Source organism: Oncorhynchus mykiss, chromosome 12 (genome assembly GCF_057628025.1).
Source record: "Oncorhynchus mykiss isolate SJ-2025 chromosome 12, ASM5762802v1, whole genome shotgun sequence".
NCBI lineage: Eukaryota > Metazoa > Chordata > Actinopteri > Salmoniformes > Salmonidae > Oncorhynchus > Oncorhynchus mykiss.
Window position 1 is genome coordinate 68,455,270 of NC_143033.1, and position 26,822 is coordinate 68,482,091.

A 26,822-nucleotide genomic window follows, 5' to 3' on the forward strand; every position below is an offset into this window, starting at 1 on the left:
GAAAATTGCCTCTCCGGGTGTTCTTTCATGTCCTGATGGGCTGATTAATAGGCTGTGACCTGGGCACGAACCTATCTTCACTCACCACACAGGTGCATTGCTGAATGGTTATGAGTGCCATGCCCTGAGCTCTAAAGGAAGCCGGAGCTCAAATCCTCCGTTATATACAAATGAAGATACAATACTGGCTGTGATCGATTCTACCCCTTTCTGCCCAAGAATGGAAAACAAGAATGGAAAGAATGAAAAACAACATTGTGGCAGTCACTCTGCCTTGATTGAAGGCCTGCTGCCAGCCAGTGTATCAGTTGTAAAGCCAGTTGGGCCAGTGTTATCTGGTGAACTCCATAAGACAGATAGTCAGGTAGTCCTCCTGGCACCAATACAATCCACTTTCATTCACAGTCAAAAGGAACTCGATGGAAGATCAAGAGCAATTTCCCTGTTGACCCCTTTCATTTTAGCAATTGCATTTTGACACATACATTTTCATTTTTGAAGATTATTGATAATGAATGTTTTCTGAGGGATGAATGTATGTGTTATTCCGGGTTTATAAAGGCTTCATTAAGACAAAAGTTGTAGTTTGTTTAAAGTGGAACCAGGAAGAATAGTTTATCACATGCACTGACTATGGACAGTCAGAATTAGATTTAGTTTCAACCCTTTTGGCAACTGCAGATTGGGAGCAGGGCTATGGTGGCCTGTTTGAATTACCATGTATTGTTCATTGTTTACAATTTTAGGCTAAACTGTCGGGGGATTTGCTCATAAAATGAACACTTCTCTGCTGCCAATACAATTGCGCCTAAAAATGTATTCTATTGTTCTAGTTCTATTTTTTATTACTTTGTCTAAGTTGATTTGACCTTCTCTGTTAGATGTTCTGGCAACTAAACCACAGTATTCAGTATTCGCGCAAAGTATTTTCAAACTTGAACAGACCCTCACTTGTTTCACCCCGTTTGCAATAAGAAATCTGCAGAAAAGTCAGAGGGCAGGACAGGACAGGACAGGGCAGGACAGGACAGGACAGGACAGGGCAGGACAGGACGGGACAGGGCAGGACAGGGCAGGACAGGGCAGGGCAGGACGGGACAGGGCAGGGTAGAACAGGACGGGACAGGGCAGGACAGGATGGGACAGGGCAGGGTAGAACAGGACGGGACAGGGCAGGGTAGAACAGGACGGGACAGGACAGGGTAGAACAGGACGGGACAGGACAGGGTAGAACAGGACGGGACAGGGCAGGACAGGATGGGACAGGGCAGGGTAGAACAGGACGGGACAGGGCAGGACAGGATGGGACAGGGCAGGGTAGAACAGGACGGGACAGGGCAGGACAGGGCAGGACAGGACGGGACAGGGCAGGACAGGACGGGACAGGGCAGGACGGGACAGGGCAGGACAGGACGGGACGGGACAGGGCAGGACAGAACGGGACAGGGCAGGACAGGGCAGGACAGGGCAGGACAGGACGGGACAGGGCAGGACAGGACGGGACAAGACGGGACAGGGCACACCCTGTGGTTGTGGCTAATAGAACACTCCAATAAAACTTTCCTAAATGAGGATGTGCAACGGTACTGTAACTTAGTCAGGGTCAGTTCAAACCCAAGTTTGCCTTACGGTTGATCAAGGAGCAAAATTGGTACACTCTGTAAAATAGTCCTTCACGAGGGAGACAATTACAAGCAATGGTATCTCACGCAGACTTTCCGAAGCCTGTGAGAAAGCTATCCCTGCTAGCACATTTGGTTCCTTGAAAGTTGTGGGAACGGAGCCGTACAGTATGTTTCCTGACCGGTTAAAACGTAACGTTTTTAAAATGTTCTGAGAACAGAAGTGAACAAAATCAAATCAAATGTTATTTGTCATGTGCGCCGAAAACAACAGGTGTAGACCTTACAGAGAAATGCTTACTTAAGGCTCTAACCAACAGTGCAATTTTTAAGTAAAAAATATGTATTAGGTTAAAAGATAAGTAAAGAAATAAAAAAATAACAGTGAAACAAAATTACATTTAGCCTGTTTTGGGAACGTTTATTTTTAGGTTGCAGGGAGGTTCTGAGAATGTTTTACTCTGGTTCCTTGGAAGTTTTTATGGGAGGTTTTATTAACGCTCTTAGAAAGGAAATGATAGGTTATTTGGACTTTTTTGATTTTTTTATTGTGACTAGGCATCAGTGAGATTCAAAACTATAATATTCTATTCTCTATACCTGTACATGGAATTAGTCCACTGCGCCACCAGGATGGAGCTAGCACGCCATGTTTTTTTTACGCATACAAAGCTCTTCATTTTAGTCTATTGAAACAGACCCCATTTAAAAGGAAGCAAGCACTCATTAAGACCAATACATCTGAACACACTTATCAAGATAAAGGATAGAGAGAGTTTTGTTGATGCTAAGAACGGAATGTACTTTATTTTTTTGAAACAACATTCTTTGAGCGTTCTCTTGTCGTTTTTATGTTGTTGTTTTCTTAACGTCCTCGGAGCAATTTGAAAACTTTACTTTCCATAGAACCATGAGGAAACCTGAAGGAAACATTATGCTGAAGTACTGACATTCCTATAGTAGAACATTGGTTCTTAACATTCTCTGAACTATTTGAGAATGTTCACGGTTTTACATTCTTAAACATGACCAAATGTAACCATGTTTGAACTTTTAGGAAACGTTCTGTTAAAGAAATGAAATACCAAGATTTTTTTTTTTTTGTCAAGTTACTTAAATGCTGAGAATGTTGAGAAAGCCAAGCGTCTATCCTGCACCATTACCAGAAAGTTGTGGAAAGGTTATATGCAAAATAACCACAAGACAACCGCACTCTCACCAAACTTTAAGAGAAACATAATGTTCTCAGCTCGGTAGCTACATTTAAAAAAAAACGTCTCAGCATGTAGTGTGTGACAGTTCCTTTTGTGATATCTTTACCCATGGTTGGCATATAGGCTCCATTTTCCCATAGTGTGCAGTCAGTTTCGCTGGAATGAACCAGAGCGAATCACAAGAAGTCAGAGGTGACCACATATGTCTCTGCTGGACATACCACCTTTAGGTTATGAGTTAAACTCCCCCATGCCTACTCCTCTGTTCTGCTCTTTTGAATAACTGACTGAGGGCAGAAGGCTGGCTTCCTGTGTTTTCCTTCCTCTCCTCTCCACTCTGCACAGAAGCACTCACTCTGGGCTATGTGTAACTCAGATGTTTGTGGGGGGAGTGTGTGAGTGTGTGTGTGAGTGTGTGTTGAGTGGGGTGGGGGGTGAGGGGGGGGGGGTTGTGCGTTCGTGCCAGAGTTTGGAACCAAAATTATTTCTGTTCTGTTCCGACCAGCAAAATAAAGTTCTTAACCGGTTCTAGCAACAACAACAAAAGCACAGGTTTATATCATTCCTTTCTGTTCCTTTTTTAACTTGAGAAATCCACCGTTTTTTACATTTAGCCCATTAAATGACTTTGGCAATCAGTGCGGACAGAGCAGGCAAGCTAGTTGTTTACATGCATGATGGACAGATGAGTGTAGCCTATGGCGCAAGATGTGTCTGACATTTTGTGGGTGGGAAGAGAGCGAGAGAAGGTTGAGAAGGAGGCTTGAAGCACTGGACATCTTGTTATGACATAGATTCTCTGAATTAGAACCACAGAATTATACCTAGGAGGAGCGGCTTCCATAGAGGAACTTTGAATGTCCTTTGAGCTAGCTAACAAGCTTGTGTGTGCAGAGTGGCACCAGAATTAAAAACAAGTCTTATCTTTTTGTAGTTAATGAATCCAACATGAAACGTGATAACTAGTTTAAAATATATTTCCTGAATCATGCTTGTAACGTCAGTACAGTAGCCTGTACTCCGGGGGGGGAGGGGCAGGTAGCCTGAACACACACAAACACTGGCAAAGATTTTCAGCTTGGAGGAAGACACTGGAATACATTTCTGGGTGACAGAGTGAGGGCTTTGCATAGGCGCTTTGTTGCGTTTTTATGTGGTACTAGAAAAATGCCTGAAAAAATGCCTGGAATGTTCCTATGCTTTTAAAATAACAGTTCTATTCCAGAACAGTATGGATCACATTCGTTTCCCTTTCTGTTCCGACTTCCAGTTCTGTTCCCTGCGCCTATTCTAACCCCTTGTTCGTGCTCGCATGTGTGCATGATATGTGCCTTGAGATCTACTTGCTAGAGGTGCAGTTTGTGAGTGACATAAGTTTCTTTGCACCTTGTGGATTGGGATTCATTAGCTCAGACATTATTTCTAATTATGGTTTGAGAGTGATTCACAGATCTGTTTCTGATTTAGCAAAAATCCCCCATGGGACAGGTTCTTTTCTCAGGCTTTTGATATTAAGATATTAAGATTAAGATATTTATTATTACTTTTTAATCAGAAGCCAGCTGATAAGTATTTCACATTTAAACTGCCAACTTCACTTTAAAAGTATACATTTTTAAACACACGCACAAACAAACTCAAACAAACTCACTCCTACCCACTTTGCTTAGGAGAAGGATTAAGTTGTATAGAATACTACATGGGCATAATGAGTCAATGACCCCTGGATATGTCTCCATGCCAACCTGCCCATGACCCCTAGGTATACAGTATCTCCTTGCCAACCCAGATTTACCTCTCTCTCTCTAGGGACTAGGAATATATAGGTACTACAATGACTTGGGATTTAGGGACAACAAAAAATACAAAGTCCCCACCATTCTGTCACCCTTCATTTTCTTTGTTTTTACCAACCATGTACTTATTCAAATGGATTATAAAGTTGTCATTACTTAGCACAGAAGTGTTATGCTTGGTAAGATATTCCTCATGTGTGAAAGATACCTGCTGTGCATCAGCTTCACACCACATGGCAGTGTCTGAATTAGTTGAGTGAATGAAATTAATTCATGTTGTACTGTATTGGCCAGCTGCAGTGATGATGTGTGGTCATTATGCGGCATTAGAGTGCATTACTGTAGAACCACGGCTAAGATGTTGCCAAACATGGTAATTATGTGAACGTCAGTCAAGAAGTACTTTAATGAACGCGTGATTGCATTATCAAGGCTGACACCGTTTTTGTAAAGATTGATTGATCAAATATTCTGCCAGCTTATTGCTACGGAAGAATGCATTCAGTGGAACTACATTTCCACGTCTTGCTCATCCTGTTTTTAAGCTGAAGGTTATGCCAGAACATCGCTACTGACACAGAGCACCATTTTGTTGTGATAATGAATCACCGTTAAGAGACAGAGCATATAAGTAGAGCTCCCTGAGAGGAAAGGTAATGTTTCAAGTGCAGCTCCTTGTGACACACTCTGAATTCTGAACTCTCCTTTCATCAACAAGGACACAAGCAAAGCAAACAAGCAAGCAGATGAGGTTACATAAAACCCCTTTAATGTTCTCAAGCAGTCAAGGCTATTTTGAGTGTACTGGCTCTACGGCAGACCAGGTCCCTGTGTGTGTTTTTTATTGTATATTCTTGCTTCCTCTCTTCATGGATTATTGCATTCCAATTTCAACATATTACGAAATGTAGGTCACAAATCAATTTAGTGTCATTTGTAGGAAACCTCAGAGGAGGGATGGGGGTAGGAGGAGGGGAGCAGGGTCTTAGATTAGCAAGCCACCGCCTCTTCTCCTCTTCCCTGTCTGGGTGTGTGGTAATTGAAATACCTTTTTCCTCGACGAAGGGCCTCAGCGCCTATGGCGCTAGAGGCTCTTCACGTGAGACCGACCACGGAAAGAATGGGCGGTTTGAGTTTATGAAATACGGCCTGCATGGGTTTCATTTAGCCATCCTTGCAACAGGTGGATAACATGTATTTTCCCCAACACTTTTATTCCGCCAACAATTTGGCTCGCAGGTGATTTTATTTGCCCCCACCCCCAACTTAAAAATAAATAACTACAATTTAATTGTTGGACAGAAAATCAGCTCTAAGTGATTTTAATTTTGGAAATCTGTTCCGAAGTATTCCCACTCATAGTAGAGATACCGGTAACTTCCAAAATAAAGGAATCACCAACACAAAGTGTCTTAACAGAACTTTGGACCACCACAAACCAGAACAGCTTCAATGCACCTTGGCAAGTGTCTGGAACTCTAGTAACGGGACACGTCGCCATTCTTCCATGGGACATTTCATCATTTTTTTGTCAACTATTATATACGTTTGGGCATCTTGCGTACAATTTGCAGTCTACAGATTATGTGTGATCATCTTCCGGCCCCCTGAACATTCGCTCAAGAACAAATTGGCCTGCGGCTGAATCTAGTTCATGATTCCTGGCCTATAGGGATATTTATGTATCTACTGCATATGTTTCTCTAGGTCTGTACATTTTGATTGAATCTTTATTTAACTATGCAACTAAACAAATTCTAATTTACAATGACAGCCTACTTCGGCCAAATCCTAACGACGCTGAGCCAATTGTGCGCCGCCCTATGGGATTCCCAATCACAGCCGGTTGTGATAGAATCGAACCAGGTTCTGTAGTGACGCCTCTAGCACTGAGATGCAGTGCCGTAGACCACTGCACCACTTGTGAGGGCCAGGGTACTCAGAAGGGAAAGGGTGCATGTGAATATATTCTTTACAGCCTACATGACAAGCTAGTGCAATATGCATGCATAATTGACATGAATGTTTGTACTTCAGGTTCAAAGGAAAGTCCTGAAGGTTTTAACTCTGCAGGTTGTTCGTTATACTGTACATCACGGAAACCTATAGTGAAGTAATGTATATAAATAACATGAACAATTCATGCCACAAATGTAAAATATGTGCATAAAACCAACATGTAAAATTAATGCAGTATTTTACGATGCTGAGACTAGGAGTATGTCTGATAGTCAATGAATTTGATACATTAGCATCATTTTTTTATTCAGTGAACAGCATAGAAATGCACTATTGGGAACTTGGGGATATTTTCTGCCTTTTTGTGTGGGAGGTAGGCTGACTAATGCTGGACACTAGACATAGTGTCTGCCTATGTTTCCCTCGTCTCAAGTTGACAGTGAAGTTCACATCAGTACTAAACTTATGTCATCTGTCTTTTAGATAAATGTGTTTTACCCCAGTTCCAGAAACAGACTGACTATACTTGTTTTCTCTTTATTTATTTCTCTTTTCCTTTTCAGGTGTTGACCATCTGGGCAGTGGTGATCTCCGGGACAACGGCTGACCTGACCTGTGATACACTGCTCCTGCTGTCCACCAATCTCACTGGTGAGGCCCTCCTCCAGTCGTCTAAGGACAGTTTTCTATGTGGGCGGGGAATATGGTGTAGGAACATTTTTAATGGTCTATCATGTTAAATCGGAAGTTGAATCATTCTGAGTTTCCCCTTCACTGAATAGGCACTGGTGGAATACTGTACATAGGCAACAACAGTCATATTGGTCAGTCCACAGCATCAGTTGCCAACAGCAATGCAACTGAGCAAGAATGTGTTCCCAGTAGAAGTCCATGTGCACTTTGTAGTCCCAATCACCTATAATAACACAAAGCTTTCAAAACGTTTTTTTTTTTTTTAATGGAGGGCTGAAAGCAATAATTTTGCATGTGTTTTTCTGCTGCTCAATTTTGAAAAATAAGATTTGGGTCTTGGAGTTATGGTTCGGTGTGGGTTCGGTGTGGGTGTGTTACGTTCACTATATCGTACCCTGGCAGTTATTGTTGTTTGTCCCTATTGAGTCAACCATTTTCCTTCAAAATAGTCTGAATTAATTAAGATAAATCAAGAAGTCTGTCATTAACATCAATGTTTTTGCCGAGGAGGTCTTGGTCGTTCAATTTGACATCAAGCTAAGGTGTCTGGTGCAGTATTTCTCAAGTAAATTTTTTTTGCATGGAAACTAGAGGTGCACTGCAGTATCGAGTCAGCTGCTACTACGCTCACTACTGATGTTCTGCAGCTCATTAAGACTACCTATTACCCGAGTACAGTATGTGTCTGTCTGGCAGTCTTTCATAGGGAATCATGTTACAAAGTAGATTGCGGTGGGACACAAGATGCTCGCAAATGTGTTTTGAATTTTTTAATATTGAATATTGTCATTTGTAGGAAACCTCAGAGGAGGGATGGGGGTAGGAGAAGGGGAGCAGGGTCTCCATTTGTAATTTTGCCCAAAACAGTGGCAGACTCGGGTGATTACTATCAAACACATCAGCAAGTTGCAACTCAATAAGCTTAGGGGCCAAGTGTTCTTTCAACATAACATTGGCGACATGTTGTCTTATGAGAAACAGACGCCTCACAAGTCCTCAACTGGACTCTTCATTAAATAGTACCCACAAAACACCAGTCTCAACGTCAACAGTGAAGAGGCGACTCCGGGATGCTGGCCTTCCGAGGCAGAGTTCCTCTGTCCAGTGTCTGTTCTTTTGCCCATTTTAATATTTTATTTTTATTGGCCAGTCTGAGATATGGCTTTTTCTTTGAAACTCTGCCTAGAAGGCCAGCCTCCTGGAGTCGCCTCTTCACTGTTGATGTTGAGACGGGTGTTTTGCTTGACTACATGACAATGGTGTGGGCAGGAGATTTCCGTAGGCTGTGGGATCTTCTTGCATGAGCAGTTTATCAAAACTGTCTAATCGTCTGCGATGGTGATGGGACTTAGAGTTGCACCTTAGTTACCCTCAGTATCGATCTAGGAGTAGTCTGTGATGATTGCAGTCTCTTTTCCATAAGGATTAGCCTTCCCACCCCCACACCTCGCACCCATCACCCTCCACTTTCACTTCAAAGGCCAATCAAAACATTATGTGGAGCAGTTGCTCTGTGCTGTATGTGTGAACACAATGTGTTTGAGGACATGATTTGGTGGAGCTCAGATCCGATAAGATCTATGAAGATGGATTGTCTCTGAGTTATCAGAGACTGCATGTGGAATAGATATCATGTTATAGAGCACACTTCATAGACCCGTCTTTATAGCTTCTTATGAGGGTTTGACTGACAAGATGCAAGGCTCATTTGGCCTGTAATGCAACGATAGTTTGACCTGTAGCACAAACCTTCAGTTTTGAGAATGACACATTTTAATTTTCACAAAGTCTGCTGCTTCAGTGTTTTTAGATATTTTTGTCAGATGTTACTATGGAGTATTGAAGTATAATTACAAGCCTTTCATACGTGTCAAAGGCTTTTATTGACAATTACATGAAGTTGATGCAAAGAGTCAATATTTGCAGTGTTGACCCTTCTTGGCATGCTGTCAATTAACTTCTGGGCCACATTCTGACTGATGGTTGTCCATTCTTGCATAATTAATGCTTGGACTTTGTCAGAATTTGTGGGTTATTGGTTGTCCACCCGCCTCTTGAGAATTGACCACAAGTTCTCAATGGGACTAAGGTCTGGGGAGTTTCCTGGCCATGGACCCAAAATATCAATGTTTTGTTCCCCGAGCCACTTAGTTATCACCTTTGCCTTATGGCAAGGTGCTCCAACACGCTGGAAAAGGCGTTGTTTGTCACCAAACTGTTCCTGGATGGTTGGGAGAAGTTGCTCTCGGAGGATGTGTTGGTACCATTCTTTATTCATGACTGTATTCTTAGGCATAAATGTGAGCACACTCCCTTGGCTGAGAAGCAACCCCACACATGAATGGTCTCAGGATGCTTTACTGTTGGCATGAGACAGGAATGATGGTAGCGCTCACCTTGTCTTCTCCGGACAAGCTTTTTTCCGGATGCCCCAAACAATCGGAAAGGGGATTCATCAGAGAAAATGACTTTACCCCAGTCGTCAGCAGTCCAATTCCTGTTCCTTTTGCAGAATATCAGTCTGTCCCTGATGTTTTTTTCTGGAGAGAAGTGGCTTCTTTGCTGCCCTTCTTGACACCAGGCCATCCTCCAAAAGTCTTCGCCTCACTGTGCATGCAGATGCACTCACACCTGCCTGCTGCCATCCCTGAGCATGCTCTGTACTGGTGGTGCCCCGATCCTGCAGCTGAATCAACTTTAGGAGACGGTCCTTGCGCTTGCTGGACTTTCTTGGGCGCCCTGAAGCCTTCTTCACAACAACTGAACCACTCTCCTTGAAGTTCTTGATGATCCGATAAATGGTTGATTTAGGGGCAATCTTACTGGCAGCAATATCCTTGCCTGTGAATCCCTTTTTGAGCTAAGCAATGATGGCGGCACGAGTTTCCTTGCATTTAACCATGGATGACAGAGGAAAAACAATGATTCCAAGCACCACCCTCCTTTTAAAGCTTCCAGTCTGTTATTCAAACTCAATCAGCATGACAGAGTGATCTCCAGCCTTGTCCTTGTCAACACTTACACATGTGTTAACGAGAGAATCCCTGACATGATGTCAGCTGGTCATTTTGTGGAAGGGCTGAAATGCAGTGGAAATGTTTTTGGGGGATTCAGTTCATTTGCATGGCAAAGAGGGACTTTGCAATTAATTGCAATTTATCTGATCACTCTTCATAACATTCTGGAGTATATGCAAATTGCCATCATACAAACTGAAGTAACAGACTTTGTGAAAATGAATATTTGTGTAATTCTCAAAACTTTTGGCCACGACTATACAGTTGGCTACACAGAGGCCCATGAAAAGTGAAGAGCTTTAGCGTCAGAGCATCGAGGATATCATGTCAAGCACATTATCTAGACATGTCAAAGATGAAATTATCCATAACTCCCACTCACCATGATAGTGTTTAAAATGGGATTCAATGGGATTTTTTGGGGTCATGTCTTTGTTTCCCTTTACCCAGTCTGTTCAAAGATGGTTACTGAGAAAGGATGACAAATATATTTTCTCAACCCTTCATCATACATTTTCACATGAAATTGTCAGCCACCACAGAGGATAGGTTATTTTGTGTCTCTTTCAGAGGAAAAGGTCAGACATATGGTTGGATATAGAGTTTACACAGAACAAAATGTAACAGTTTCTTTCTTCAACTGTCATTCTCATGTCATGAGGTCACCACCTTCTCCTAGAGCATTCTTGGGAAATAAACAACGCAAAAGTTCTGAGATGACACACAACGAACGGGAACATAGTCTTCCCTGCCCATCACACAATTTTTCAGAGCTATTTCTTCCTTGTCTTTTCAACTTCCACATGAAAGGTGAAAACACAACATAGGGATGGGCATGAATGACAAACTACAATGACAATATACTACTTTAAAAATACCCCAAAGACCAATGTATCAAAATCAAATAAAACATATTTCTGCAAAGTATTGTATTTAGTTAAAAAAAAGCAACAACATTCTCAGTAACGTTACAGAAACGTCTTACTTACTATGACTGGATATGTTGTTGTTCATCTACCTAAATTGAATGCACTGTTACTCTGGAGAAGAGTGTCTGCTAAATGACCAAAATGTAAAGGTATATATGAAAATGAACAACTGCAAAGCACACTGGGAACTGTCATTGGCCTAGTTTAGTGGGGTTCTTGAACCATCGGGTTCTTGCTCACCTCCCTGACCAAGGCCTCTCCTCCTAATGCTTATTTTGGCCAGATGGCCAGCTCTAGGAAGAGTCTTGGGTGTTCCAAACTTCTTCCATTTGAGAATGATGAAGGCCACTGTCTTTTGGGGATCTACAATGCTGCAGAAATGTTTTGTAACCTTCCCCAGATCTGTGCCTCGACGCAATCCTGTCTCGGAGCTCTATGTGCAATTCCTTTGACTTCATGGCTTGGTTTTTGCTCAGACATGCACAGTCTACTGTGCACGACTACCGCCCCGTAGCACTCACTTCCGTCATCATGAAGTGCTTTGAGAGACTAGTCAAGGACCATATCACCTCCACCCTACCTGACACCCTAGACCCACTCCAATTTGCTTACCGCCCAAATAGGTCCACAGACGATGCAATCTCAACCACACTGCACACTGCCCTAACCCATCTGGACAAGAGGAATACCTATGTGAGAATGCTGTTCATCGACTACAGCTCCGCATTCAACACCATAGTACCCTCCAAGCTCGTCATCAAGCTCGAGACCCTGGGTCTCGACCCCGCCCTGTGCAACTGGGTACTGGACTTCCTGACGGGCCGCCCCCAGGTGGTGAGGGTAGGCAACAACACATCACAGACAAACTGAATTGGTCCACTCACACAGACAGCATTGTGAAGAAGGCGCAGCAGCGCCTCTTCAACCTCAGGAGGCTGAAGAAATTCGGCTTGTCACCAAAAGCACTCACAAACTTCTACAGATGCACAATCGAGAGCATCCTGGCGGGCTGTATCACCGCCTGGTACGGCAACTGCTCCGCCCTCAACCGTAAGGCTCTCCAGAGGGTAGTGAGGTCTGCACAACGCATCACCGGGGGCAAACTACCTGCCCTCCAGGACACCTACACCACCCGATGTCACAGGAAGGCCATAAAGATCATCAAGGACATCAACCACCCGAGCCACTGCCTGTTCACCCCGCTATCATCCAGAAGGCGAGGTCAGTACAGGTGCATCAAAGCTGGGACCGAGAGACTGAAAAACAGCTTCTATCTCAAGGCCATCAGACTGTTAAACAGCCACCACTAACATTGAGTGGCTGCTGCCAACACACTGACACTGACTCAACTCCAGCCACTTTAATAATGGGAATTGATGGGAAATGATGTAAATATATCACTAGCCACTTTAAACAATGCTACCTTATATAATGTTACTTACCCTACATTATTCATCTCATATGCATACGTATATACTGTACTCTATATCATCGACTGTATTCTTATGTAATACATGTATCACTAGCCACTTTAACTATGCCACTTTGTTTACATACTCATCTCATATGTATATACTGTACTCGATACCATCTACTGTATCTTGCCTATGCTGCTCTGTACCATCACTCATTCATATATCCTTCTGTACATATTCTTTATCCCCTTACACTGTGTACAAGACAGTAGTTTTGGAATTGTTAGTTAGATTACTTGTTATTACTGCATTGTCGGAACTAGAAGCACAAGCATTTCGCTACACTCGCATTAACATCTGCTAACCATGTGTATGTGACAAATAACATTTGATTTGATTTGATTTGATTTGACCTTACATAGACAGATGCGTGCCTTTCCAAATCACATTCAAACAATTGTATTTACCACAGGTGGACTCCAATCAAGTTGTAGAAAATCCTCAAGGATGATCAATGGACACAGGATGCACCTGAGCTCAATTTCAAGTCTCATAGCAAAGGGTCTGAATACTTATACATTTGCAAACATTTCTCAAAATCTGTTTTTGCTTTATCATTATGGGGTATTGTGTGTAGATTGATGATAGAAAAAGTAATTGAATCCATTTCAGAATACGGCTGTAATGTAACAAAATGTTGAAAAAGGAAAGGGGTCTGAATACTTTCCGAATGCACTGTTCATTTAGTAGAAACTCTCATCACACAGTAGCGCCATCAGACTTTTGATACCAACGTAGGGTGAAAGAGGACAACAAAAATGTGAACAGCTGTATAAAAATGGTATAGAGAAATATTTAGAAAATACAAATTACAGCTTTCGAAATATCTTGTTCGAAAATACATTGAGTGTAGTTCAGCCCAGTGTAATACAAAATGCAAAATACTCAGAAGAAATTAAAATACATATTTCACATACAGTACATGTAACAGAAATACTGCTCATCTCTGACGAGACTAGAGCTTTGCAAATAAACTATGCAAATAGAGTGGGGTTCCAAAATTATTGACACCCTTGAAAAGATGAGCAAAAATGACTGTATAAAATAAATAATTCAAATACTAAGTTACATTGTATGTTCCAAAAATATATATTTTATACTAATACAATTGCTCAGAGAAAGAGATTTGGTTTAACAAGTAATGTATCTTTAAAAAAAAACTGTTTTCAAAACCTTTCAATACCTCAACTTGCGAAGATAACTGCACCGAGCTGTTGTATGAGTTGGAGAACACATTGGGAGGGAGCTTAGACCATTCCCCCATACACAATCCTTCTCCATGCAAAAATCCTTCTAGATCCTTGGTATCCCTTGTCTGCACTTTTGGACTTCCTTCTGAAATTCAAACCACCAGTTTTTATTGGGTTTGACGTTCTGAGACTGAGATGGCCATTGCAAAATGTTGTTGCCAATTAACCACTTCTTTGTCGATTTTGATTTGTGCTTTTGGGGATATACAAAACTTGTATTACTTGTTAAACAAAATCGTGTACAATTGTATTAGTATAAAATAATATAATAAAAAAAAAATGTTTGCATACAATACAGGTCAGTATTTGTCTAGTTAAATAAAGGTTCAAAAAAACGCTGATGAAGCTGCAGTATTGATGTTGTCTCCCTTGAATAAGCCTGCTAATTGGATGGAAGCCATTTTCAACTGTTTTTCCATATATTTTGGTTAGGTCAGGGTGTGACTAGGGTGGCTACTCTAGTTTTTGTATGTCTAGGGTTTTTGTATGTCTAGGGGTTCATCATGGTCTCATCATTAGGGCGAACGTGACAGCAATAAGCAATTTCCTTCTTCCTTTAAGGATCAAATTAGCTTGTGTGCAATTAACTATTTGTGGCAGTTGGACCAGCGAGCGATGGTTCAGTAACACTGCATGCAATCATGGGTACGCACACATTTCTTTAATTAGCCACAAGTGCTTTTGAAGGGATATCGAAGGATAAGATGCACATTAGCCACTACTTGGTTGCAATTAAGCAGCTTAGTAAAATAAAGAATAATGTATATCCTTTTTTATCCATAGCCTTTATGAGCCCCCTTTTGACCTACAAAGGGAAGATACTGTGGCAAATGATTATGAGCAGAGAAAAGAGGGGAACGTGATGATAGCGGCTTATGATTAAGGTCGTTGCAGTGCTGAGAAAGAACACTGAGGATGTCTAATAGACAAGCTATTAACGCAGAGAGAAATCATCGACTTTGTTTAACACAATCGTCTCAGCCCACTTCAATAAACTGTTCTAAGAACTGCTGTTTAGAAGTCAGCGCAATCAAGGGCGATGGCTGGCTGGCGTCAATAGACGTTGACATATCAAACTTGTGGGTGGGGTGGGGTGGGGGGGGTGGGGGGTTGTGCAGCAGTTGTTCTGTTTCCATGGTGACTATTCAACAGAACAATGGGGATATGTACAGTGGCCCCCTCGTATTATTACTTGCTGCTGTGTAAACTTAATATGTCCAGTAAGATATGAACACCTCCCCATAATTGTATACCTGGTTGTTTATTCTATAGGCTTTGTCATTTCATTCACAAAATTCAGAGCATGTTTTCCTATGGATTTGATGTTCCTTCCCACCAGACATCCTGCTATCTGCAGTAGAGGATGTTTACTCCCTTCCACATATCAAGAGAGTAATCTGTCTCTCTCTCATCTCTCCCTCTCTCTCCTTTTCTGTCTCATTCTCTCTCTCTCATCTCTCTCTCCCTCTCTCTCTCTGGCTCCATCCATCTCTGATATCTGTGCCTGTTAAACAGAGGGAAGCTTTGGGAAAGTATGCGGATCAAACAGTGATCAACATCTCATCTCAAATTTCATGAATCAATGTCTGTCTCCCCATAATGGGCCTCTGAAGGCCATGATTTCTCAGTGCTATTACACCAACAAGTTGTTGTTGAATTGGTTGTAGTATTGAACGTCTCCCTTAACAACTTTCTGAAATGACTACCGTAAGTAATTCCTACATTCTAACCTATTTGTATTTATCCCGGATTTGCCTGGGTAGATCTCTTATCTACATAGCTTATACTGTACTCATCACACAGTCACTAATAGCTTCCAGTGTGTGGGGGAGAGAGAGAGCGGTACTGCCTATCCTGCCTATCCATCAATCTTCACAGTAAGCCAATTATTGAGAACAAAAAGCTTGATTTTACTTGAAATGGTGTGAAAAGATGATTGCAACTGTTTTAGGCTCTGTTTCTAACATCTGCAGTTTGCATGAGTCATAGTTTATTAATTGAGCAATAAACTTGTCAAGTTGCATTACGCCAGTCAGCGGTGAAATGAATCACTGGAACGTGTGTGTGGGATGACTCACTCACATGAATGAATGCAAGGAATAATTATTGGTGCGTGAGCACAGTATTTAGGTGAGTGGTAGGGCTGGATCTGTTTTTTTATAACCTGGAGAGTTGACTGAGAACACATTCACAGCAACAACCTGGGGAAGAGTTACAAGCTGGGGATAATTGGGTGGCCATGATGGTATGAGGGACAGAATATAGCCAGAACACTGGGTTTAACACCCCTACTCTTACAATAATTAATGACCACAGAGAGTCAGGACACCTGTTCAATGTCCCATCAGAAAGACAGCACCCTACACAGGGCAATGTCCCCAATTACTGTCCTGAGGTAGTGGGGATATTTACTTTTAGACCAGAGGAAAGAGTGCCTCCTACTTGCCCTCCAACACCACTTCTAGCAGCATCTGGTCCCCCATCCATGACCAACCCTGCTTAGCTTCAGAGGTAAGCCAGCAGATGGATGCAGGATGGCATGATGTTGACAATTGTTATGGTAGCTGGTTTAGAGCAAACCACCAGTGCACTGAAGAGTGGCACCTTTCTCAAGTAGTTGTGTGATATTTGAGTTCTTGATAGAATTTGAGACCAGTGTGAACGGTATACTCTGAGAGCTACAATAGGGTGACTAGCTGGAGGACAACTCTGACTCTGACCCCTCTTCAGTTGAGTTCAGTCAGCCACACTGACCCCGTCTGGTAGAGTAGAGGGCATTGACCTCTGCTACTGTACAGAAGACCATCATGAGATGGGACTTGGTCTTGGGAGATGGGTGATCTATTAGAGTGCCCATTGAATACATACAGTACTGTGTATCTCAAGGTATCAGAGAGATCACAGGGATCTGTTTGTACTGTATTGGCTCTGAGCCTGTATAGGTTGCAGGGCATGTTATCTCATTGGCCTGGTCCTTTGACATATCATCTACCCATGCAGGGGCTCACTGAACCTGAAAGCTCCCTGAACCAAGGGCATAGGATCACTAGGGGTCTGCAGTCTCTCTGGAATGATTGCTTGAGTCCCAAATGGCACCCTATGTAGTGCACTAGTTTTGACCAGGGCCGATGGGATTCTGGTCAAAAGTAGTGCACTGTGTAGGGAATAGGTTGCAGCCTGTCTAATTATAATATTATTTTTTATTTATTTTTTATTTTACCTTTATTTAACCAGGTAGGCTAGTTGAGAACAAGTTCTCATTTGCAACTGCGACCTGGCCAAGATAAAGCATAGCAGTGTGAACAGACAACACAGAGTTACACATGGAGTAAACAATTAACAAGTCAATAACACAGTAGAAAAAAAGAGAGTCTATATACATTGTGTGCAAAAGGCATGAGGAGGTAGGTGAATAATTACAATTTTGCAGATTAACACTGGAGTGATAAATGATCAGATGGTCATGTACAGGTAGAGATATTGGTGTGCAAAAGAGCAAAAAAGTAAATAAATATAAACAGTATGGGGATGAGGTAGGTAAAATTGGGTGGGCTATTTACCGATAGACTATGTACAGCTGCAGCGATCGGTTAGCTAATCAGATAGCAGATGTTTGAAGTTGGTGAGGGAGATAAAAGTCTCCAACTTCAGCGATTTTTGCAATTCGTTCCAGTCACAGGCAGCAGAGAACTGGAACGAAAGGTGGCCAAATGAGGTGTTGGCTTTAGGGATGATCAGTGAGATACACCTACTGGAGCGCGTGCTACGGGTGGGTGTTGCCATCGTGACCAGTGAACTGAGATAAGGCGGAGCTTTACCTAGCATGGACTTGTAGATGACCTGGAGCCAGTGGGTCTGGCGACGAATATGTAGCGAGGGCCAGCCGACTAGAGCATACAGGTCGCAGTGGTGGGTGGTATAAGGTGCTTTAGTAACAAAACGGATGGCACTGTGATAAACTGCATCCAGTTTGCTGAGTAGAGTATTGGAAGCTATTTTGTAGATGACATCGCCGAAGTCGAGGATCGGTAGGAGAGTCAGTTTTACCAGGGTAAGTTTGGCGGCGTGAGTAAAGGAGGCTTTGTTGCGGAATCGAAAGCCAACTCTAGATTTGATTTTAGATTGGAGATGTTAGATATGAGTCTGGAAGGAGAGATTACATTCTAGCCAGACACCTAGGTACTTATAGATGTCCACATATTCTAGGTCGGAACCATCCAGGGTGGTGATGCTAGTCGGGCGTGCGGGTGCAGGCAGCGAACGGTTGAAAAGCGTGCATTTGGTTTTACTAGCGTTTAAGAGCAGTTGGAGGCCACGGAAGGAGTGTTGTATGCATTGAAGCTCGTTTGGAGGTTAGATAGCACAGTGTCCAAGGACAGGCCGGAAGTATATAGAATGGTGTCGTCTGCGTAGAGGTGGATCAGGGAATCGCCCGCAGCAAGAGCAACATCATTGATATATACAGAGAAAAGAGTCGGCCCGAGAATTGAATCCTGTGGCACCCCCATAGAAAAGTAGTTGGTGAACTAGGCAAGGCAGAATATGGTGATTGACAGAGTCGAAAGCCTTGGCAAGGTCGATGAAGACGGCTGCACAGTACTGTCTTTTATCGATGGCGGTTATGATATCGTTTAGTACCTTGAGCGTGGCTGAGGTGCACCCGTGACCGGCTCGGAAACCAGATTGCACAGCGGAGAAGGTACGGTGGGATTCGAGATGGTCAGAGACTTGTTTGTTGACTTGGCTTTCGAAGACCAGGCCAGGTCGATTAGAAAGGGCTGCTCACAGAAGTGTTTTAGGGAGAGTTTGACAGTGATGAGGGGTGGTCGTTTGACTGCGGATCCGTAGCGGATACAGGCAATGAGGCAGTGATCGCTGAGATCCTGGTTGAAGACAGCGGAGGTGTATTTGGAGGGCCAGTTGGTCAGGATGACGTCTATGAGGGTGCCCTTGTTTACAGATTTAGGGTTGTACCTGGTGGTTTCCTTGATGATTTGTGTGAGATTGAGGGCATCTAGCTTAGATTGTAGGACTGCCGGGGTGTCAAGCATATCCCAGTTTAGGTCACCTAACAGAACAAACTCTGAAGCTAGATGGGGGGCGATCAATTCACAAATGGTGTCCAGGGCACAGCTGGGAGCTGAGGGGGGTAGGTAGCAGGCGACAACAGTGAGAGACTTATTTCTGGAGAGAGTCATTTTTAAAATTAGTAGTTCGAACTGTTTGGGTATGAACCTGGAAAGTATGACATTACTTTGCAGGCTATCTCTGCAGTAGACTGCAACTCCTCCCCCTTTGGCAGTTCTATCTTGACGAAAAATGTTATAGTTGGGTATGGAAGTCTCAGAATTTTTGGTGACCTTCCTGAGCCAGGTTTCAGACACAGCAAGGACATCAGGGTTAGTAGAGTGTGCTAAAGCAGTGAGTAAAACAAACTTAGGGAGGAGGCTTCTGATGTTGACATGCATGAAACCAAGGCTTTTTCGATCACAGAAGTCAACAAATGAGGGTGCCTGGGGACATGCAGGACCTGGGTTTATCTCTACATCACCCGCGGAACAGAGGAAGAGTAGTATGAGGGTGCGGCTAAAGGCTATCAAAACTGGTCGCCTAGAGCGTTGGGGACAAAGAATAAAAGTAGCAGATTCCTGGGCATGGTAGAATATATTCAGGGCATAATGCGCAGACAGGGGTATGGTGGGGTGCGGGTACAGCGGAGGTAAGCCCAGGCACTGGGTGATGATAAGAGAGGTTGTATCTCTGGACATGCTGGTTGTAATGGGAGAGGTCACCGCATGTGTGGGAGGCGGGACAAAGGAGGTATCAGGGGTATGAAGAGTGGAACTAGGGGCTCCATTGTAAACTAAAACAATGATAACTAACCTGAACAACAGTATACAAGGCATATTGACATTTGAGAGAGGCATACAGTAATCGCAGGTGTTGATTGGGAGAGCTAGCTAAAACAGTAGGTGAGACAACAACAGCAGGTAAAATGGCGTTGACTAGGCAGAGAGGGTCGGATTAACTACACACAGAGCCTGATAAAAGCATAAACAAACAGAATGGAGTACTGTGATTAATGGACAGTCCAGCAGGCATCAGCTATGTAGCTAAGTGATCACAGTGTCCAGGGGGCAGCGGTAGATGGGACAGGGAAGCTAGACTGGCAAGTATTATCCAGGCAAAAAAAAAACTGGCTGGCTGTGCAGAAGGTAAAAGTTGCTAGCAGTGGCTAACAATGACTAAATAGCTGGTAGCTAGTTAGCTGGTTAGCTTCTGGAGGTTCTTGAATGTGTTCTAAAAATGTAAAATAATAGCGATTCCGTATCACATTGGGTGAGGCAGGTTACCGGGAGGTATAATCAAATTAAAAATCGAAAAGAGATTGAAAATAAATATGGGTCTAGTGAGTGGTTGGGCTGGCTGGGGACGCGGCGATTCAGACAGTTAGCAGGCCTGTGCTAACAAGCTAACAGTTAGTAGGCCGGGGCTAAACAAGCTAGCAGTTAGCAGACCGGAGCTAAACAAGCTAGCAGTTAGCAGGCCGAATTAGCAAGCAAGCGCTAGAAAGTTAGCCTTTGGGGGACGTCGTGATGGGGTTAAGTCTGTTTATTTCTCTTCATGCGGTGACATCGATAGACCGGTCGTGGGTCCGGATATTGTAGCCCAGGAGTATGCTTCGGTGGTAGCACAGGAGCTCTGGCCGGGCTAGCTTCAAGCTAAGTGGATGGAAACACTAGCCAGGAGGATGTTATGGTAATGTTTGTGGAGCGTGGACACAATCATCACGCGTGAGTACGTCCCTGGGGAATTCCTCTATTATAGAATCATTCTGAAGATGGATTGTAGGACTTGTGTTATCAATGTAGTACCACACGTTCTGTGTGTGCTGTCTGTGTGACCTACCCTCCAACTAGCCGACCGCATGTCCTCACAATGCTCACAGTGTGTGGACATGCGGTCCATTGGTTAGAGGGTTAGTGGGTGTGTGTGCATGTGTGCATGGATGTGTGTCTGTGTGTGTCTTTCTCTGAACATAACACAACCGTTTATGTTGAAATCATGTTCTTGGGCCAACTTGTTTTATGTCAGTGGATGACAGCCACAGTGGCAGATAGGGGGAACAGACTGAAGGCCGAAGAGACAGGCCTTTAGGAGCTGTGAAAATGCATTGTAAATATCAACCATCATATCAACATTACACGGCCTACTAGCAAGGCCAAGTCTCACATACTGAACATGAACATGGACTCCTACCAAAATGGGATATGAATCCAACAAAGATACAGGATGAATCATGGAAACAGTTAGCAGTGTTTTGAGGATGAAATGGGTTGTGTGTTTGAGCCACTACAGTGTGTTGTGTGACCTCTATATTCCGGCTCAGGACTTGAGGATGATCTAAGATTAAATTAAAGGACGGCCTGTCCATTCATGTAAGACTGCCTCTGACTTCATCACCTTATTAAAAAACAGCCCAAACTGCCTGTACTTTATGAATGTTTTAATATACAGTATATTTATGTTTTATTGACATAGATAGCGTCCTCTATCCAACTGTCCTTTGATCTAAGTTCAATGAGGGGAAAAGAGACGTTAGACGGGCATGGAATTATGTTTGGAAGGAACTATTTGACAGTCATGAGTGCTAGGTTTCCTTCATGATTAGATGCGATGCGGCCCTGGCTCAAACGAAACATGCTCCATGGGTGCAATGTACCCTGCACTTTTTGAATAATGCAACTGTACATCAAAGCATATGCCGGAGAGAAAAAGGGAATATTTCCATATAAATACAGCAAAAAAGTTTATTTTAAACAAACTTATTAACATGTGTAAATATTTGTATGACCAATACAAGATTCAACAACTGAGACAGAAACCTAACAAGTTCCACAGACATGTGACTAACAGAAATGGAATAATGTGTCCCTGAACAAAGGGGGGGTCAAAATCAAAAGTAACAGTCAGTATCTGGTGTGGCCACCAGCTGCATTATTAAGTACTGCAGTGCATCTCCTCCTTGTGGACTGCACCAGATTTACCAGGTCTTGCTGTGAGATGTTACCCTACTCTTCCACCAAGGCACCTGCAAGTTCCTGGACATTTCTGGGGGAATGGCCCTCACCCTCACCCTCTGATCCAACAGGTCCCAGACGTACTCAATGGGATTGAGATCCAGGCTCTTAGCTGGCCATGGCAGAACACTGACATTCCTGTCTTGCAGGAGATCACGCACAGCATGGCTGGTGGCATTGTCATGCTGGAGGGTCATGTCAGGATGAGCCTGCAGGAAGGTTACCACGAGGGAGGAGGATGTCTTCCTTGTAACGCACAGCATTGATATTGCCTGCATGACAACAAGCTCAGTCCGACGATGCTGTGACACACCGCCCCAGACCATTATGGACCCTCCACCTCCAAATCTATCCCGCTCCAGAGTATAGGCCTTGGTTTAATGCTCATTCCTTCAGCGATAAACGCAAATCCGACCATCACCCCTGATGAGACAAAACTACAACTCATCAGTGAAGAGCACTTTTGCCAGTCCTGTCTGGTCCAGCGATGGTGGGTTTGTGCCCGTAGTTGACGCTGTTGCCGGGGATGTCTGGTGATGTTGCCGGGGATGTCTACAAGCTCTCAGAGTCCAGCCTCTTTCAGCCTATTGCGGAAAGTCTGAGCACTGATGGAGGGATTGTGCGTTCCTGGTGTAACTCGGGCAGTTGTTGTTGCCATCCTGTACCTGTCCCGCAGGTGTGATGTTTAGATGTACCGATCCTGTGCAGGTGTTGTTACACGTGGTCTCCCACTGCAAGGAAGATCAGCTGTCCGCCCTGTCTCCCTGTAGTGCTGTTTTAGGCGTCTCACAGTACGGACATTGCAATTTATTGCCCTGGCCACATCTGCAATCCTCATGCCTCCTTGCAGCGTGCCTAAGGCACTTTCATGCAGATGAGCAGGTACCCTGGGCATCTTTGTTTTGCAGAGTCAGTAGAAAGGCCTCTTTAGGGTCCCAAGTTTTCATAACTGTGACCTTAATTGCCTACCATCTGTAAGCTGTTAGTGTCTTAACGACTGTTCCACTGGTGCATGTTCATTAATTTATGGTTAATTGAACAAGCATGGGAAACCGTGTTTAAAGCCCTTACAATTAAGATCTGTGAAGTTATTTGGATTTTTATGGATTATCTTTGAAAGACAGGGTCCTGAAAAAGGGACGTTTCTTTTTTTTGATGAGTTTATATATTATAAGGGGAGAGTGGTGGGTGAGGGATAGGGGGAAAGGGGCGTAGGGAATGGTTGGTTACAGTGGCAAGCATCATGTTTACAGATATTAATCAAAGACGATTCTTCTTTTGTCTCTTGTCAGATTTTTGAAATAATTTCTCTGGTGTTGCGTCTTGCATGCCTAATTGTCTATGTTGACTGGTAGCACATTTTAAAAGTAATGGAGGGCAGAATACAAAGAAGATAATTATAAGACTTTTATGACATTTTGAGTCTCTTTTTTTCCTTTGTTGTCACCATTGTTCCAACACGTATCCATCTTCATGTCAAACCTGAATAATTACATTAATTGTAAATGGAATATGGTTTTATTCATGTGTTTCCTGTATATTTTAGTGGTGTATTAATATATGATTTTCCTCTTGTGTTTCAGCACGTACGTTGGCACTGTGGAATCTGACCCTCACGCCCAGCAATGTCACTGCCGGTGAGTACAGTAGAAATGTTCATGCGGTCCCAAAGTGTAAGTGTGTTTTGCCTGGTATCAGTTTATGTGTCACTTTTTGATGCTTTGCCAAATACACTGCTCAAAAAAATAAAGGGAAAACTTAAACAACACAATGTAACTCCAAGTCAATCACACTTCTTTGAAATCACAGAACTGTCCACTTAGGAAGCAACACTGATTGACAATACATTTCACATGCTGTTGTGCAAATGGAATAGACAACAGATGGAAATGATAGGCAATTAGCAAGACACCCCCAATAAAGGAGTGGTTCTGCAGGTGGTGACCACAGACCACTTCTCAGTTCCTATGCTTCCTGGCTGATGTTTTGGTCACTTTTGAATGCTGGCGGTGCTTTCACTCTAGTGGTAGCATGAGACGGAGTCTACAACCCACACAAGTGGCTCAGGTAGTGCAGCTCATCCAGGATGGCATATCAATGCGAGCTGTGGCAAGAAGGTTTGCTGTGTCTGTCAGCGTAGTGTCCAGAGCATGGAGGCGCTACCAGGAGACAGGCCAGTACATCAGGAGACGTGGAGGAGGCCGTAGGAGGGCAACACCCAGCAGCAGGACCGCTACCTCCGCCTTTGTGCAAGGAGGAGCAGGAGGAGCACTGCCAGAGCCCTGCAAAATGACCTCCAGCAGGCCACACATGTGCATGTGTCTACTCAAACAGTCAGAAACAGACTCCATGAGGGTGGTATGAGGGCCCAACGTCCACATGTGGGGGTTGTGCTTACAGCCCAACACCGTGCAGGACATTTGGCATTTGCCAGAGAACACCAAGATTGGCAAATTCGCCACTGGCGCCCTCTTCACAGATGAAAGCAGGTTCACACTGAGCACATGTGACAGACATGACAGAGTCTGGAGACACCGTGGAGAACGTTCTGCTGCCTGCAACATCCTCCAGCATGACCGGTTTGGCGGTGGGTCAGTCATGGTGTGGGGTAGCATTTCTTTGGGGGGCCGCACAGCCCTCCATGTGCTCGCCAGAGGTAGCCTGACTGCCATTAGGTACAGAGATGAGATCCTCAGACCCCTTGTGAGACCATATGCTGGTGCGATTGGCCCTGGGTTCCTCCTAATGCAAGACAATGCTAGACCTCATGTGGCTGGAGTATGTCAGCAGTTCCTGCAAGAGTAAGGCATTGATGCTATGGACTGGCCCGCCCATGTCTCGCTCCATCCACCAACCCCACGTTGCACCACAGACTATCCAGGAGTTGGCGGATGCTTTAGTCCAGGTCTGGGAGGAGATCCTTCAGGAGATCAGGCACGTGGAGGCCACACACACTACTGAGCCTCATTTTGACTTGTTTTAAGGACATTACATCAAAGTTGGATCAGCCTGTAGTGTGGTTTTCCACTTTAATTTTGAGTGTGACTCCAAATCCAGACCTCCATGGGTTGATAAATATGATTTCCATTGATACATTTTGTGTGATTTTGTTGTCAGCACATTCAACTATGTAAAGAAAAAAGTATTTAATTAGAATATTTCATTCATTCATATCTAGTATGTGTTATTTTAATGTTACCTTTATTGTTTTGAGCAGTGTATATGATTCACGGTATGTAAAACAAAAGAGCTGCTATTCATTTTGATACAGAGAAAACATGTGTCTAGGGCTAGTTTTGTTACTCAACTGACAAAGGACTGCACTTATGCACAGTAACATCTTAGACATTAATCAACCTTCAGGTTCTGAAGGTATGTGTAAAAAAGTTTTGGTAATGCCAGGCCATGCAATGTATGTTAGCTTAGTTTGAATTTAAGGACATTTTCAATCAGAATCCATTTTGTGTCACGCCCTGACCATAGAAAGCTGTTTATTCTCTGTGTTGGTTGGGACGTGATAGAGACTAGGGTGTGTCATCTAGGTGATTAGTGATTTATGTTGACCTGATATGGTTCCCAATCAGAGACAGCTATTTATCGTTGTCTCTGATTGGGGATCATATTTAGGCAGCCATTTCCCCATTGTGCTTTTGGGATCTTGACTTTGGATAGTTGCCTGTTAGCACTATTATTTAGCGTCACGTTTGGTATTTTGTTGTTTTTGTTCGGTGTTCATGTAACAAAGGTAAATATACGCCTACAACGCTGCACATTGGTCCACTCCTTATAACAATCATGACATTTTGTTACAATATTCTTTCAATTTTTGTAAAGAGAATAACAACAAATAAATGGATTAACACGTTCCAATTTGAATCAAACTCTGGACATTGGATGAGTCAGAACTATTCAAATCAAATAAATCCAATTTTATTGGTCACATTCACATATTTAGCAGATGTTATTGCGGGTGTAGCGAAATGCTTGTTTTCATACTTCCACCACTCTCCATTGTAGCTAAATTATTAAGCTGGAAATTGCATTGGGACAATTATATTAGACAATTTAGCCACTACACTTTATTTTGCGGTCCTATTTTTTTTAAATATTCGTTTTACTGTTTAAAGTACATGTCACATCCCGCTGTGCTCTTCGAAAAAATAAAGATAAATTTGACCCACCTCCATGAAATGACGGGGAGGATTTTCTCTAAGCCAATCACTAGGGCTTTTCTTTGGCAGCCCATGATGCATTGCTGCCTGTAGCTGTAGAAGTTGTGCAGGACAAATTAGAGTCCCCTTTGTTTGATTAATAAGTAACACATTTTTCTACCAAAGCCCAGAGTAATGTCATCAGCCGTATGAAGGCTGCCTGCTTGCCTCCTCCAATCTGACGTGCTCTAATTGGTTTTAAACTGCCTGCAGCTACACAACTTTGCGTTTTATCTCCATTTTAGTTTATCAGAATCGTGTTTGGGGTTGTGCTGGGTTTTCAAATCCCTCCAGTGTCTCTACCTCATTAATTTACATAGTGAGGCTTGGATGTCTTCACTGAAGTTTTAAATCTTTTCTCCCCTTACGACTCATCGAATCACTAGTATATGTAGTCCAACAACGCTAAATGTACCAAGACAGACAACTCCTATTTTGCTTATGTGTTCTCTTCTCTTACTCCATTTAACCATCCATAACCCTTTACAGAAAACCACATCATTTCATGTTAAATCATGGTTTTGTAACACTTTAAATGTGATGATATGTGGATTTTCCCATGTGATCCTATATCC

General features: G+C 43.2%; 1 protein-coding gene across 1 annotated transcript in view; it reads left to right on the top strand.

Annotated features, from left to right (window-relative positions):
- crhr1 (corticotropin releasing hormone receptor 1) overlaps positions 1–26,822 on the top strand; it is a 167,449-nt gene that overhangs the window by 26,912 nt on the left and 113,715 nt on the right. The window contains exons 2-3 of the mRNA XM_021624572.3: positions 7,155–7,242; positions 23,620–23,673. Of these exons, the coding sequence (XP_021480247.1) occupies positions 7,155–7,242; positions 23,620–23,673 (142 nt within the window). The remainder of the gene's footprint in view (positions 1–7,154; positions 7,243–23,619; positions 23,674–26,822) is intronic.